Source organism: Rattus rattus, chromosome 6, assembly GCF_011064425.1.
Source record: "Rattus rattus isolate New Zealand chromosome 6, Rrattus_CSIRO_v1, whole genome shotgun sequence".
Classification (NCBI taxonomy): domain Eukaryota; kingdom Metazoa; phylum Chordata; class Mammalia; order Rodentia; family Muridae; genus Rattus; species Rattus rattus.
The window spans coordinates 41,616,253-41,633,094 of record NC_046159.1 but is presented as its reverse complement, the minus strand read 5'-3'; the positions used below and the strand labels follow the sequence as shown (position 1 = coordinate 41,633,094).

General features: G+C 38.7%; 1 protein-coding gene across 1 annotated transcript in view; it reads right to left on the bottom strand.

Annotated features, from left to right (window-relative positions):
* Nucleotides 1-16,842, bottom strand: part of Mgam2 (maltase-glucoamylase 2 (putative)) — a 101,218-nt gene that overhangs the window by 70,873 nt on the left and 13,503 nt on the right. Inside the window, exons 2-3 of the mRNA XM_032907215.1 lie at nt 14,017-14,122; nt 7,893-7,969 (exon numbers count right to left, since the gene is read on the bottom strand). Coding sequence (XP_032763106.1) covers nt 7,893-7,969; nt 14,017-14,122 — 183 coding nt within the window. The remainder of the gene's footprint in view (nt 1-7,892; nt 7,970-14,016; nt 14,123-16,842) is intronic.

Here is a 16,842-nt window from a genome sequence, read left to right as displayed (position 1 = left end):
TAATCAACTTCAGCAAAGTAGTTGGTTATAAAATTAACTCAAACAAATCAGTAGCCTTCTTCTACTCAAAGGATAAACATGCTAATAAAGAAATTAGGGAAAGGGCTCCCTTTACAATAGCCACAAATAATATAAAATACCTTGGTGTGACTCTAACCAAGCAAGTGAAAGATCTGTATGACAAGAACTTCAAGTCTCTGAAGAAAGAAACTGAAAAAGATCTCAGATGGAAAGACCTCCCATGTTCATGTATTGACAAGATTAATATAATAAAAATGGCCATTTTGCCAACAGCAATCTATAGAGTCAGTGCAATCCCCATCAAAATTCCAACTCAATTCTTCATAGACTTAGAAAGAGCAGTTTGCAAATTCATTTGGAATAAGAGAAAACACAGGATAGTGTAGGATGATGTTATTATGCAGCAAGGCGGGTTCAGGATAAGGTGAAGCCTCTCATTGGATGAGAAGAAAGAGTAGGCGGGAAAAAAGTCTAGGAAGGAGAGAGGAGGAGGAGGGTGAGAAAAGGAAGATAAAAACAGAGGAGGAGGAGGATTCTTATCCAGGTGGTCTAGGACAATTTTATCTTGTCTAGGTGCATGGTTTCTGTATTAATTGGCAGTGTATTTGTTCTGCAAATGTATTGTAGATTGAGAATTTAACATATAAATATAATTGTTAAGCTACAATTTCTAGAGCTTTGATTTTAGTGGGCTACAGGCTATGTGAACAAAGTTCCCGGCAGGCAGAGAGACAACTTATCTCAATTCTGGAAGCCATGCTAGGCTATAGAATGCCTGGAGATAGAGTGGCATGGTGCCACACTAGAGTGGTCCACAGAATGTGATGTGTGTGTCAGGCATGGTAACAATTCATCAACAGGACAGTGAAAGCGGCTGGCAGAGAAACAGCTGGAGCACAAGGCTCCTGCAGATTCACGAAGAGTAAGAATGTGCAGGAACCAGATCCGCCTATTTTTTTATTTTTTACAGCAATAGGATAGCAAAAACTATTCTTATCAATAAACGAACTTCAGGGGGAATCACCTTCCCTGACCTCAAGCAGTATTACAAAGCAATCGTGATAAAACTGCATGGTATTGGTACAGAGACAGGCAGGTAGAACAATGGAATAGAGCTGAGGACCTAGAAATGAACTCACACACCTATGGTCACTTAATCTTTGACAAAGGAGCTAAAAACATCCAGTGGAAAAAAGATAGCATTTTCAACAAATGGTGCTGGTTCAATTGGCAGTCAGCATATAGAAGAATACAAATTGATCCATTCTTATTGCCTTGCACAAAGCTAAAATCCAAGTGGATCAAGGACCTCCACATAAAATCAGATACACTGAACTAATATAAGGGAAAATGGGGAAGAGCCTGGAACACATGGGGACAAGGGAAGACTTCCTGAACAGAACACCAATGGCTTATGCTCTAAGATCAACAATAGACAAATGAAACCTCATAAAATTGCAAAGTTTCTGTATCAAAGGACACTGTCAATAGGACAAAATGGCAACCAACAGATTGGGAAAAGATCTTTACCAATCCTACATTTGATAGAGGGCTAATATCCAATACATACAAAGAAATCAAGAAGTTAGACTCCAGAAAGCCAAATAACCCTATTAAAAATGGGGTACAGCGCTAAACAAAGAAATTTCAACTGAGGTATATCAAATGACTGAGAAGCACCGAAAGAAATGTTCAATATCCTTAGTCATCAGGGAAATGCAAATCAAAACAACCCTGAAATTCTACCTCACACCAATCAGAATGACTAAGATCCAAAACTCAGGTGACAACAGATGCTGTCAAGGATATGGAGATTGCTGGTGGGATTGCAAACTGGTACAACCACTCTAGAAATCAGTCTAGAAGTTCCTCAGAAAATTTGACATAGTACTATCTGAGGGCCCAGCTATACCACACCTGGCCATATACCCAAATGATGTTCCAACATAAAACAAAAGACACATGCTCCACTATGTTTGTAGCAGCCTTATTTATAATAGCCAGAAGCTGGAAAGAGCCTACATGTCCCTCAACAGAGGAATGGACACAGAAAATGTGGTACATTTACACAATGGAGTGCTACATTGTGTAAAAACAATAACTATGTAAAATTCCTAGGCAAATAGATGGAACTAGAAAATATGATCCTGAGTAAGGTAATCTAGTCACAAAAAAGCACACATAGTATGTACTCACTGATAAGAGGTTATTAGACAAAAAGCTTGGAATATCCATGATACAACATATATGAAGTTCAATCCATATGAAGTTCAAGAAGAAGGGTGACCAAAATGTGGATGCTTCAAATACTCACGGAAAGTAGAGGGTGAGAAGGACTTGGGAGGAAGAAAGGAGGGGGAAGGGAAAAAGAGAAGCAGGGTCAGGAATGGGAGGTGATGACTGGGATTATACACAAAGGGTCAGGAAATTGAACAGAGGTGTTTAGCAATAGGGGATGGGGAATGGGATTAGACACCAGAAAGTCCCAAATGCCAGGAAAGCAAGAGACTCTCAGGACCCAATGCAGATGAGATTAGCTGTAATTTCCAACGAAGAGGAGGGAGAACCTGTAGAGACCATATCCAGAGGTTAGGCAAGGCCCCCGGTTGGGGAATGGGGCCACCCACTCATCTCAAAAGTTTTAACCCAGAAATGCTCTTGTCTAAAGGAAATACAGGAACAAAGTTTGAAGCAGATATTGAAGCCATCCAGAGACTGCCCCACCTAGGGATCCATCCTATATACAAACACCAAACCCAGACATTATGGTGGATGCCAAGAAGTACTTGCTAACAAGAGACTGATAGAGCTGTCTCCTGAGATGTTCTGCCCCAGACTGACAAATACAGATGTCGGTGCTCACAGCCAACAATTGGACTGAACACAGGGACCCCAATGGAGGAGTTATGTTAAGGACTGAAAGAGCTGATGGGGTTTGCAACCCCATAGGAAGAACAACAATATCAACCAACCAGACCTCCCCACCGCAGAGTTCCCAGGGACTAAACCACCAACCAAAGAGTATACACAGGGGGAACCCATGTATATGGGTCCAGCTGCATATGTAGCAGAAGATGGCCTTATCTGGCATCAATGGGAGGAGAGGCCCTTGGTTTTGTAAAGGCTCATTTCCCATTTGTAGGGGAATGCCAGGACAGTAAGGTTGGAGTGGGTAGATAGGTGGGGGAGCACCTTCATAGAAGCAGGGGGAAGGGGAAAACGAGATAACATTTGAAATGTAAATATCTAAAATATCCAAAAAAAGAAAGCATTTTAGGTAGGTGAAAGGTAAGTATGTTCTTAAGGCACCAGGGAGAGTTAGACAGGTAAGCACCAGAGTGATATTCTGGACAGAAAGCAATGGTGTATGGCATATAGGCAAAACCATTGTTGTGCCATTGAGGAAGAGCAATGAGCAAAGTAGGATTAAGAAAAGGACACATGTTAAGCTGTTACCTTTATTCTAGGGAGGAAATTTAGAAGGAAAAGCAAAATATGAATGAGAATTCCCCATTTTGTTCTATATATACCCTGAATGTCTGATTCTTCTTAAAATAATGCATCTGGTATAGGATCTACCATAAAGATTAAGATGGTGGCATACCCTTGCTTATTTACATGTATTATTGACAAGAGTTAGAGATAGCAATAATTGCTCTAAAAAGACAGAATGACTTTTATGACTAAAATATTTATGAAGAAAATCCTAGCATTAAAACCCTACAGTCTTTTAAAATTTGTGTTTATAACCACATTCCAAACAGTCCCTGCCTTGTTCTTTTCACTGAACAAAAAAATGTGCTATTAGAAGAGAACTTTGGGGGTTCCCACTGCTTCTGTGGCAGACATTGAGAACCTTGGCTACCCCTGAAACTGAGGAATATGAAGCCCCAAAGGTCAGTTTCACTGCTGTAAACTGGGTCAGAGTCTACAGACCTCTATAAAGAACAATCAATACCGAGATAAACATCATCTCTGTGTGTACAATCTGCTCTAACACTTTGTTTCAGTCCCCAAAACCAAAGGTCAAACCCTGGGACGATTACCAGCTTCAGACGCTGCATCTCGTTCATCCGCTGCTTCCCCATATTGCTCCTATTTTCCCCATCTTAGTTCTCACTTTCCTGGTACAGGTGTTCTAAATTCATGTCTGAACTATTGGAGTTGACCCCTATCAAAGCTCCTTGTTTTGTTCCCCTATAATACCATACAACCCTATGGTGTCCTTAAGTTATCTCCCATATAAATGTTGTGCTATTTGTCAATTGGATAAAAAGAATTTAAGAATAGACAGATGATCATTAAATCATCTAGGTCATCTTTGTGTCACAAGCATTATAGCAACAAAGTCTCTGAGAGATGCCTAAATTCTATTAACAATGTGTACAACTTGGTCCAAAGTCAGGAAATCTTGCTTTTACATCTATTATTTTACCACAATATTTCTTAAGCTTAGATGAAAATTTGACTTTAGATAGTTTAATATTCTAAAATCTACTGTGGTTGATTATTGGCTTTTAGAAAAACGATTTCAAATTTTACTGAGATTTCAAAGAGGAAAAACCCTTATTTTCTTTGTATGTGCATGAAATGAGAAAGAAATGAAATATACATTTTTGTGATAACTTTAAATTATCACTATTTAGTTGGAACATTATTATATTACAAAACTCCAAAAGTATCTTCACTAATGGACAATTAATAAATACATTTAAGGAAATTTCTGGTTGCAAAATCAATATTCAAAGATAAAAATCAAATCTATATTAATAATAGAATAGAAACTTTCTATTTAAAACTAATATTTAAATGTATTAAAACATTGAATAATTTTCTTAAAACTTACATCAATGTATATAATGCATACACCAAAGATAAGAAAGATTTTGAGGACTTACAGGACCTGTTCCTCAGGTGTTGAAACTCCAGCAGTATGAAAGAACAAATCAGCCATTTGAAAACCAGACACCAGAAATAAATTCATAGTTATAAAATATCTTTCTGTTAAGGCACCACAACAATTCAGAAATAAAAGGGCATTTCTCATATCTTATACTGGCTTCAGAGGGCAGGAGCTGTTGTAGTATCAGAGTGGGGCCCAATCTGACACTACAGAAGGGAGAATTAAAACAACGTATGGTGGTTTCAGAAGAAGCTGTCGACTCAGAACATAGACCAGATATGGTGAGGGTAACTTCCACAGACATGCCAGGCATTCTATAACCCACAAAGGATGCAGGGAAAGCCGTTGGCCTGAATTTGGGACCAGATGGAAACCAGTGTAAGGCCTACAGGGTCACAAGGAGTTCCACATCTCTTAGAGCAGCTACAGAGCCAGGCAGGAGGCCTGGGCTGACCAGGACAATCCCTTTAACTCTCAGAGGAAAACTCTGACCCTAAATACCAATTCCAAAGAAGGAAATAATGCTTCAGTCCTAGTAGTGTTCAGTCCTGAACACTGTAAATTGCTCCACTGATAGAAGAATGGAGACTCACATTTAAGAACAAAAGAAGTGTTCAAAAAACCCATGCCACATGGTATGTACTCACTTATAAATGAATATTAGTCACAAAATATAGGACACCCAAGCTGCACTTCACAGACCCAAAGAAGATAAACAAAAAGGAAGGCGTAAGTGAGGAGGCTTGAATCTCACTTAGAAGGAGGAATAAAATAGTGATGAGGTAGATGGAGGGAGGGAACTGGGATGGCACAGGGATGGAGGCGGGGTTCAGGAATCAGGTGTGAGGAAGAACAGAAGAGATGGCTAGATGGCCATGAGAATGAATGGAAATCTGAAACTGATAGGGTGAGGGGGTATGAGGCATCTGCAGAATGAGACAAAGACCTGGGATAAGGGAGTCACACAAGAATCAATGGAGTTGAGCTTAGCTGTGACTCACGGGGATATGGAACCTGAAGAGATCACCTCCTGTGGCCAGGCAGAAGGAACTCCAGTGGAATGATCAAGATACCAACACACTCACAAAACTTTCAATCTAAAATGTATTCTGTCTAACAAGAAATTCAGGCATGAGACATGGAGCAGTGACTGTGGAAATGGTCAAGCAATAAACCAATAACCAGCCCAACTTGAGACCCATCCCATGGGCAAGCACCAATCCCTTACACTATCAATAAAATTCTGTTATGCTTGCAGACAGGAGCCTAGCATGGATGTTCTCTGAGAGGCTCCACCCAGTAGCTGATTCAGACTCACGCAGTCACCCACAGCCAAACTGTGAATGGAGCCTGGGGACTCTTATGGAAGAATAGGAGAAAAGATTGTGGGACCCTGAGTGGGATAGAAACTCCACAAGGAGACCAACAGAGTCAACTAATTTGGACCCTTGGGGCTCCCAGAGAGTGAAAAATTAACCAAATAAAATACATGAGCCAGACCTAGGTCTCCCCACACATATATAGCAGATGGGGCAGCCTGGTCTTTATGTCAGTCCGGAACAACTGGAGCAGGGGCTATCCCAAAAGCTAGTGCCTGTACATGGGATGTGTTCTTCTATCTGGACTTGTTTTGTCTGGCCTCAGTGGGAGAAGCAGCAGCTAGCCTCACAAAGACTTGAAGTTCCATGATCAGGGGACCCCCAACACACTCTGAGGAGAAAGGGAGGGGGAGGGAGGAAAGATTGTGAAAGGGGTAACCAGGAAGGGGACAGTGAGCAGGATTTAAAATGAATAAGTAAAAAATAAAATAAAATAGCAAATAATAAACTTCAGAATAAATAAATGCCTTTATTTCCCCTCAAAAAATAATTCATGCAAAGACAGGGTCTCCAAACATCATCACTTTATATGAATACTTCCAGAAAAACTACAAAGTGCAACAGAACCAATGGATGAATAATAAATATTAAAACAAAGCAGAATCATCATCTATTTGTGCAGAACATAACTAGAATCAATATCTCAAAGGAAAAATTTGCTGGAAGCCTTTTGAAAAATGATAGGAAGTTTGAGCTGACCAACAATTATATAAGTAATTATAATTTAAGCTAAAGGTAAGGCATATAAATTAATGATTAGTAAGAGAAATCATTATAATCAAAATAAGCAACGGTGAGAAATATTGTATTTACAATATAAAGAATTGTATTTGCAATAAAAATAAGACATAAAATGCCAAGAAAGAACTTTACATACAATAGAACTTTAAATAAAACACATATTAAGAACAACACAAAAATGTATTACTTAGAAGAGAACCTTTCTATGTGTTACAGTAAGAAAATGTACTAAGGTATCAACTCTTGAAACCTAAAATTTAATACGGCCAATTCCTACTAAAATGTAACAATACTGGACATAGAATGCCGAATACAGGGCACAAAAATGAGATCAAAATACATGCCACTATTATGACACAAGTCACATGAGTCACAATATGACAAGGTTCAAATATTTGATATTTTCCTAAACATCACACCAGGGGTTGGGGGGGATCTATTCTTTCCCATGTGTCTATTTGGACCACATTTGCTAGTTATTTAACTTCAGAAGACTCTTCTTACAAGAACTAATATAAATTCAAGTGACTTAGTCATCTACCCTTCTTGATGGCTCACTCCTAGAGTAGTAGGCTAGTCCACAAGCATTTAATTCTCTAAGGTTAACACACACCTAGAAATGGCTCCAGTATTGCTAACTTCCTTCTACTCTGGCCTTTGGAACTTGACTGCTACTATACCTCATTTTCTAGACTGTTTTCTGTACTTCCTTACTACAGTTGATTATTGTATTTATGATCAAGCCAAGAAATTTACAGAACCATAAGGCACTCCACCACTTCTCCCTTCCCAAATAACATACTCATTTATTTGATATAAAACCCAGAAGGCAGGACCCCATAGCTGACCTCTGTCACCACCTGGCCAGGTGCACAGTCTATCCTTTCTGACTCAGAGATGTCTGGACATTCAGGAGTAAATGAACCTGTAAAGAGAGAAAAGGCCAGAGCTGGTACTTGTGTCATCATAGCTACAGATTCTAGGTCTGTTCTCCAAACAAGTCACTGGCTGCCGGTGCCAATATTTGTGTATGATCTTCTCTACTTCTTCAAATGTTTAATCACATTTTTAAAAATCTATTTTTAAGACCCCTTTCTTCCTAGTGTACTGCACCATCCAGACTTAATAGGAGAGGGAGTCTCTAGCTAGTCTTATTACAACTTGATATGCCATGCCTGATTGATATCTCTGGGTAGCCTGCTCTTTTCTGAAGGATGGATGGATAGATAGATATATAGGTAGGTAGGTAGGTAGGTAGATAGATAGATAGATAGATAGATAGATAGATAGATAGATAGATAGACAGACTCATAGCAAAAAAATGTGCTTGGCATGGAATTCTTAATGCTCTTCCTTGTATCACTGTTTCATTCCCTTCTCTGGCTAAATCATATTCCATTATGCAAGCACAGTGCAGTGGATGAATATTTATGTTGATTCTACCTCGTGACTGCTACTCGTAATTCTCTCCTGCAGTAGGTTCTGTGTGAATGTTTGTTTTCAGTTCTCTTGAGTACAGGTCTGAAAACATAATTGCTGAGTCATCCTTTAATATTGTCTCCAAACTGCAAACATGGCTGCAGCATTTTCCTTTCCTCTTATAATTATATGAAGACCTCCATTCCTCTGTGAACTAAAGACCCCTAGCTACATGGTTTTATGTAGCCAACTATATATCATAAGCTTGTTTTCTCCAAATAATTACCAATGATGAATATGCTTTCTACTCTAATGGTCATTTTTAGCTCTCTTACCAAGAAAGGTTTAATTGCATTCTTTGTTCATTGATAATTGGGTTTTCTTGTTTCTGTGTTGTATTTTTTACATTACTATTATTCTTTGAGAATTTCTTTTTTTTTTTTATTTTTAAATGATTTTATTATTAACTAATCTTATTACTTGTTAGTTATGGTAAAATAAATATTTACAGGGAGTATGCAAATATGATATGACATTATACAGCTTTAAAAACAATTTTATAAAATGGAGGAATTTTAAATTTCAGAGCTTTTTTGAGACAGCTTAGAATACCTTTTTAGTTTTAAAGGTTAATACACAAAAGTAATGGACTTCACTATACATTTAAGCACACATATGTCATTATATTGTTTTCTCTCCATTGTCCTCCATCCCAACCCTGCCCACGTCCTTATCTCCTGTGACTACCTAATGCTGCCTCTCCTAACATGTATTTCATATCCTAGATTTTCCCCTCCTTTAGATCTTGCTTTCCTTCCAATGATCCCTTTATATTTTCATGACATGCACATATTATACTCCAAACGTAACACAATTTAAATGCAGTCTTCATAAGAGAAAACATGTAAGATTTGTCTGTGTCTGAATTATTTAATAATGTCATTTCTATTCTAACTCATTTTTCCAAATACACTGATTTTTTCTTTCTCATAAAAGATTGTTTTATATATATATTTTCTTCTTTTTTAAAAATTAAATAAATTTTATTATACCTCATCAGACAAATTTAATGACTTTTGCAATTCCTTTATGGGTTTCCTCCCAACCCTCCCCCCATTGCTATTGCCTAGCCCCAACAGTCTAGTTCACTAGGGGTTCAGTCGCAGGACCCAGGGCTTCCTTTGGTGCTCTTACTAGGATAATTACAGAGTCCAATCAGTCCATGTAGTCTTTGCTTAGTCCCTGGAAGCTCTGGTTGGTTGGCATTGTGTACATATGGGGTCTCGAGCTTTCAAGCTCTTCCAGTTCTTTCTCTGATTCCTTCAACAGGGGGTCCTTTCTCAGTTCAGTGCTTTCCTGCTGGCATACGCCTTGTATTTGCTTTTCTGGCTGTGTCTTCAGGAGCGATCTGCATTCACATTTTGATCATCCGCCTTTGAGTTTCATTTGTTCTAGGCATCTAGGTAATTCATTTGGGCTATTACTTATCAATGAGTAATTTCTTTCTGTGATTAGGTTAGCTCACCAGGATGATAGTTTCCAATAATGGATTTGGTCCTTTTACCTCCCAAACTCCTCCCATAACTACCATTTCCACTCTCTCTTCCCTGCCAACCCAACTTTGAGGGTTTTTTTTCCTTTTTTGCCCCTTTGCATTAAGTTCATTTTTGTTGCCCAACTACTCTTGTACCAGGGACTGCCCTAGGGTGGGGCCAACCTATTAAAGGTACCTCCCTTCCCCACCATCTATCAGATGCCAACATCTCTGTATCTAGTGGCAAGATTTTGTACCAATGCCCCCACTTTATTCTGGGATTTCTGTCCAGCATAAGTGTACATGAGTCTTGTGCATTCTGTCACAAGCACTGTGGGTTCACATGTGTGTCCACCATGATATATCCCAAACAGACTGTGTCTTTGATGTTCTTCCACCCCTGAATCTTATCATCTTTCTACCTCTTTCTCAAAGTTCTCTAAGATTTGATAAGTGAGATGTCTATCCAATTTAGCGCTGAGTACTCCTCGTGTTCTCTGTCCACTGACCAATTGAGGTTTTCTGTGTTAAGTGCCATCAGTAGGAAGAAGCTTCCTAGATGAAAGCTGAATAATGCACTGATCTATATGTATAACAATTAGTTGTTAGCAGTCATGTTAATAAAGATGTTCACTTAGAAGAATAACAGTATTTGATGAGTTACTGCATTTTCTAATGTATTTTAGATGTTAACATACCGTATGTGTCATTTGGAAATGTTAGGGCATTTCCTTGACCTCTGTTTTCCTCTATTTGATAATATCATTTAAAGGCCAACAAATTTCAATTTTATTTAACTCCAATCTGTCTATTTTCCCCCTTGGGTTTCTGTACTTAAGTTTTGGTTAATAAACTGTTGCCTAACCCATGGTTGTGAATGTTACTATCTATGTCTTTTATTAAAGGCTCACACTTTGAATACTTTCATTTAGATCTGGATTTATTTTTAACTAATATACATGTATATTGCTTGGTAGAAATCCATTTTTCTATTGCATGTGTATATCCAGTTGAACTAGCCATTTGATTTTTGATTTATTTTTTTATGCTTGGGTTATTTGTCTGTCTGTTTCAGATTCTCACTCTGTAGTCCAGGCTGATCCAGAACTCATTATGACCTGAAACTCATCTGGCCTTGAATTCATGGGAACCTCTTGCCTCATCCTCCCAGGCATGGAATTATAAGAATGAGTCACCATATTGTGCTTTAGCTTTAATTTTATCCCACTAATTTCAACAAAGTGTGAGAGAAAATGGAAAAATATTTCTGATATTACTTTAAATGTTCAATTTCACTCAAATTTAGTATTCTCACTTTAGCCATTATCAATTTAATTGAAACTTCTCCTACATATCAGTGACAGAAGCATGGCAGAATCAGGAGTTTCATGAGTTCTCCAAGCCAGAACCTCACACAGTTCCAGGTAGCAGTTACTGTGCATACAACAGGGACTCCTCAATGACTTTGTTCATTTTTTAAAAGACCCCATATATCTCTCTGTCTTCTGTCTCTCTGTCTCTCTGTCTCTCTGTCTCTCTGTCTCTCTCTCTGTCTCTCTGTCTGTCTCCCTCCCTCCCTCCCTCCCTCCCCCCTCTCCTCCCCTCACCCCCTCTCTCTCCCTCTCTCTCTCTCTCTCTCTCTCTCTCTCTCTGTGTGTGTGTGTGTGTGTGTGTGTGTGTGAGAGAGAGAGAGAGAGAGAGAGAGAGAGAGAGAGAGAGAGAGAGAGAGAGAGAGAGAGAGGTAAAACAGTTAAAACTGGATTGATGATTTATTTAAATATGGAATCTGAAACTAAGAAAATCTTGGAAGAAAATATGGCAATGACATCATATTTGACTTTTCAGAGAGCACAGACTACAAAAACAAAATTAAACAAATGGGACTATACAAAAATTAAAAATTTTCTAAGTAGTGGAAACATCAACTAAGAGAAACAACAACATATTGAAAGCAAGAGTCTGCGTGTATGTGTGAGTCATATATCTGATAAGAGATTAGTTTCCAAAGTGTATAAGGAAACCCCCAAAATGACTAACATGCTTTAAAATTAGGCTAAAGATACTGACAGGTTTTTCTCCAAAGAAAACCCATTAATAGCCTACAGGTGCGAAGAGATGCTGAACATCACTGATCACCAGGGACTTGAAAATCAAAACCATTGTACCATCAAATCATCTCACATCCATTCAGATGGCAATGGCTAAAGAAAAGATAACTGTTGGTGAAAATTGAAAATTTTGGATCCCTGTGTTCTACTGAAAAAGAATTAAAAACAAAACTACCACATGACTCTTTAATGCCATTTCTGAGTAGTTAGAAATCTAGATCTTGAAGAAATATTGCACTTGCATGATGGTTGTGGCACTATGGACATTGACCAAGATGATTAAGCATCTTAAATGTCCACTGAAGCCTGAGTGGACAAAGAATATGTGTATTATAAACAACAAAATGTGTGCAGTAAGACACAGAAAGAATGAAGTCCTATAACATGCAACAATCTGTTCTTCAAACTATGGGTACACAGCTTTGAAAAATACCAGAAAAGCCAATTTCATAAAAACAGATAAAGCAATAACAAAGATGGATCAGATAGATGAAGCACATGAAACTTCATTTTATGCTAAATAAAAAAGAGACACATACAACTAGGTGGGAATCTCTTTTGTTGTTTAAAAATGTCATAGGGAAGAATGTCATAGGAATGGGCTCAAAGTGTACTCCACAAGGACCTTCTAACTCCCTTTGAAAATTACATTTTTCCTAGAAAGGGATGTCATGTTCACTATTGAGAGAGAAGAAGTAAGACAATGCACATACAGGATCCTGCTATCAGTGCAGCTCATCTTCATCGTATGTCAACTCTGTAGTACTGAAGAACATTAGTGAGCAGATCCCCAAATTCAAATTTAATTAACATAGATTTTTATTTATGTTATTATCATTGCTTTTTTTGGACATGGATATTACAACCCAGACTAGCCTGCAACTTACTACTGTGTAACCAGGGTAGCAAAATGTTATGCCACTTCACCTACCTCAGCTTCCCAAGAAAAAAAATTTATATCATATATGATATAATTTATGTTATTTTACTATTTTAAAAAATGACATTTCTATTGATAAGAAGTTACTCTGGTGCCTCTCTATGTAGATGCAGATGCATGCAAGAATATGTGGGTGGGGAAGAGAGAGAAAGAGAAAGTGAGAAGGACAGTTTCAAAGGCATATGTGAAAAAAAATCACAGCTGTTCCAGTCTGGAGATGGAGTAGAGGCTAATATTACTTCATCCACAAAGGCTGGCTTCATTAGCACTCCAGTTCCTGAGTTAATGTCCATCTTTGTAGAGAGCTGCGACGTGCCGCACCTCAAAGATGGTGCTGGTTTCCACCTTCCACCCTCCCAACGGTGAGTGCTCCTTGCAGTAAACAAGTCCTTATTTGGCTATGTTGCCTGGCCTGCTAGCTTCCGCATAGTAACAGCCTATCTACATGACCCACGTGCCTTGCTAGGACTGGCCAGTGCTAGCTATTTAAGTGTGGTGCAGGGCGTTCCCCGGGGAGATAGAGTCAGAAGAGATAGAGGTTAGAAGATTGTATCAAGGTTCCTGACTAAAACTGCTTGAAGAAGATCTCCTGTGGTCGTGTCTTCCTTGCTGGTCGAGGTTGGGCACGGCACATCTTCATAATGATAGAGTTGTCATTGTTGCTGTAACTGCTCTTTCTCATCAAGAGCTCCATTACTTATGACTCTATAAAGCTAAGCAGGATCTAGTAAGACTAATTTTTCATTCTATTAAAACTGCATCAGATGAGGCTGGGAGTGATCCAAATAGCATTTACATCCAAACTTTAGTTGCAGAAAAAAAAAGTTTTCTTGGAAAATGACTTTAATTAATCATGGAGAGAGATTTTGAATAGCTTGATGTAGTGGATGAATGAATAAAATGCTATCTCTGGAATCCGGAGGGGAATTCCTTTGCCCATCCTCCAAGCAAACACCCACCATCACCCTTACCTGGTGGGCTCTCCAGCAAGAGAAGCAGCAAAAGTATATCTACTGCCAGTACAATCACATTAAAAATGATCAGGAGGACTTCCAAAACACTGAGCTTCCTCGCCATCTAGATGGAAACAGAAAACCAGATGAAAGTGAACCACGGAGCCCCACAAGTCATGGAGAGTGGACATTGTAATTGAATAGTCAACATGGGAGCCTGGAGACATTACTTAGTCAATCAAGTGTTTGGTTCAAAACACAAGGCTCTAAGTTTTGAATCCCAGTTCACCATGCTAAGGATGCAGACACAGAGAGATCCTGAGAACTGAGATCTGGCCAGTCTACCCAATTCTTGAGCTCTGGGTTTGATAAAAGACCATCTTTTTAAAAAATAAATTGACACCTATTGTTGGTTTCTGGCCTCTACATACACATGTTCACACATGTATGTACACCTGCACTCATATATTCACATACACTACACAGTTGCCCACACATACACAACTTATCTACAGAACAGATTTGATCACCAATTTTACTCTTTACATAAACCAGAAAATTTTGCTTGTATAAACAAATGTCTCCCCTGTGCATATGTAGAAGTCAAAAGATGAATTATAGTAATCAGTTCTCTGTATTCACTACTAAGATGATACATAGTTACCTTGATCTTCACACTCAGCATGCATAGAAGGAAAAAAAGTTACAACTAGAGAGGAAAAAAAATCAAGAAAGAATGATTCCAAGTCTCTGACCAATGCGTGCAGTGTGGTACTCAGGTGCACAACTGCTGAGAATCATTGAGCCTGCAAGGATCTGATAACATAACTAAACATGATCCTGATCTCAGCAGAATGCTTCTGTTCATGTTTGTAGCATGCAAACACATGTACATTTAATGGCTCTCCAAAAGCCCGAGGACCATGATTTGGCCTAAGTGTCAAAACATAAGCACAGTTGGATAATGTGTAAATTGGGAATTGAAGAGCATGAGTTATCTAATCAGGGAATAGTTTCTTTTATTGGGTCTGTGTCTCTTCATCTACAAAATACAAAGCAGACTGTTTTATGTTGTATCTCACATGCCCTAACTGTAGCAATTTCAACATCACTATTCATGGTTAACTACCACACCTGAGTCTACCACAGAATTTAGGAGTGTCTTGAATTGTTTCCCTTTGGAAGTCCTAAACACTATTATTGTTATTGTTTGTAAGCTTATAACCTTTTCTTCTTTTGTAATATTTTTGAATTATGTAACTAAATATAATTATTAATTTACCCCTTTCTTGTGTGTGTGTGTTTGTGTGTGTGTGTGTGTGTGTGTGTGTGTGTGTGATGTACTATATTCTGGTTAGATGTCTACTGACACCCATCAGGGATGCGGCTACAGATAGTCATAAACATTCCATCCCAGCTTTTATGTTTGTGCTAGGGTTCAAAACTTAGGTCTTCATGATTGTGCAGCAAGCAATTTGTTCAGTGAGACATCTCCTCAGTTCTTTCTTATTACCTTACTTAAATCTTCTTCTTTCGATGCTGTATGCTTTGTATGTTTCATAGAATGTTTTTTCATGTATAGCCATGTATAGTCTTTTAGTCCAATGGTATTGCTACAATTATTCTGTTCTAAATGCCAAGATTCGATATAGCCCCTGCATACATGATAAATTAAAAACACATACACACACAGTAGTTCTCTAGAACAGGAGCACTGTCATTCTCACACCCCACAACTAACAAAGGGCTCAGTAGAGACACTTCCACAATGAAAGTTCTCAAATAGCATTTCCATTGCCCTCATGTGCTTGTGATATGCCCCAGAGGCATTCATACAAATTATCAGTAACAAGAGACAGAACAGCATATGAGACCATGGTCCTTAGTGCCATGGGGAGGAAATGTTCCCTGAATCTCTGGAACCACAGTGAAATTGCTGACCACAGTGTCTTCAGGGCCAGACAAATGACCAGATCCAACAGTGTCCTGGTTGTGCCTGGGGCCTAAGAGTCTCTGAGAACACTGTAAGGTAAGGATGCATTAAAAAAAAAAAAAAAAAAAAAAACAGGCGAAGACTTTCCCTTCATTCTGAGAATAAGCTTATGTACTTTACATGAGCAAAATGTAACAACAGCAATATTTTTTTTAAGAGTAAAGGAGGTAACAATTCAAGCCAATTGTCTCCTTTAAGAGGACTTTGGACAAGTCAGGATCTGGGGACAGGAAGAGAGGCCTTTGGATTTCCTCAAACTCTACTCAGGGAAGCAGTACTGGTTTTAATGACCTTGTCAAAGTATGCGGAACCAATGTAAGCTTTGCAGAGCCTACCTACTCTTTGTTTCTAACCAAGGCTTCTGGAAAAAGCAGCAGTCAGGGTCTGCAGTGCTCAGTGTAATAAAGGCACAGGGAAGTTCAGAACCAACCATCAGCTCAAGGCCTGGTATCCACAGAACACTTCTATCTGCCATAAAAATATGGTTCAGCTCTGGCACTAGGCAGGTAAATCTTAGTACTTAGTCCTAGCAAGTGGCACTTGGCAAGTCACAAGATGATAGTTGCCCATCTTACCCCTGAAACCAGGCAGCTATACATCTCCAGAAGAAGTGAATTTATTCATGACACTCCCTCAGGAGAGCTTCAAGGGATATGGGCCCCTGCTAAAACCTTGAAAAGGGAATGGTAGGCTTCTGTCAGCAGATTCTTAGGAAGAATTAAGATGCATATTTAGCTGAACCTTTTTTATCTCAAATATAAAGGCCCAATCATGCTGGAGAATAAGCCTGTTTGACCATGAGTGTCACAGATAAGTTTTAGGAAATGTAGAAAAGAGATTGAAAAGGGGAA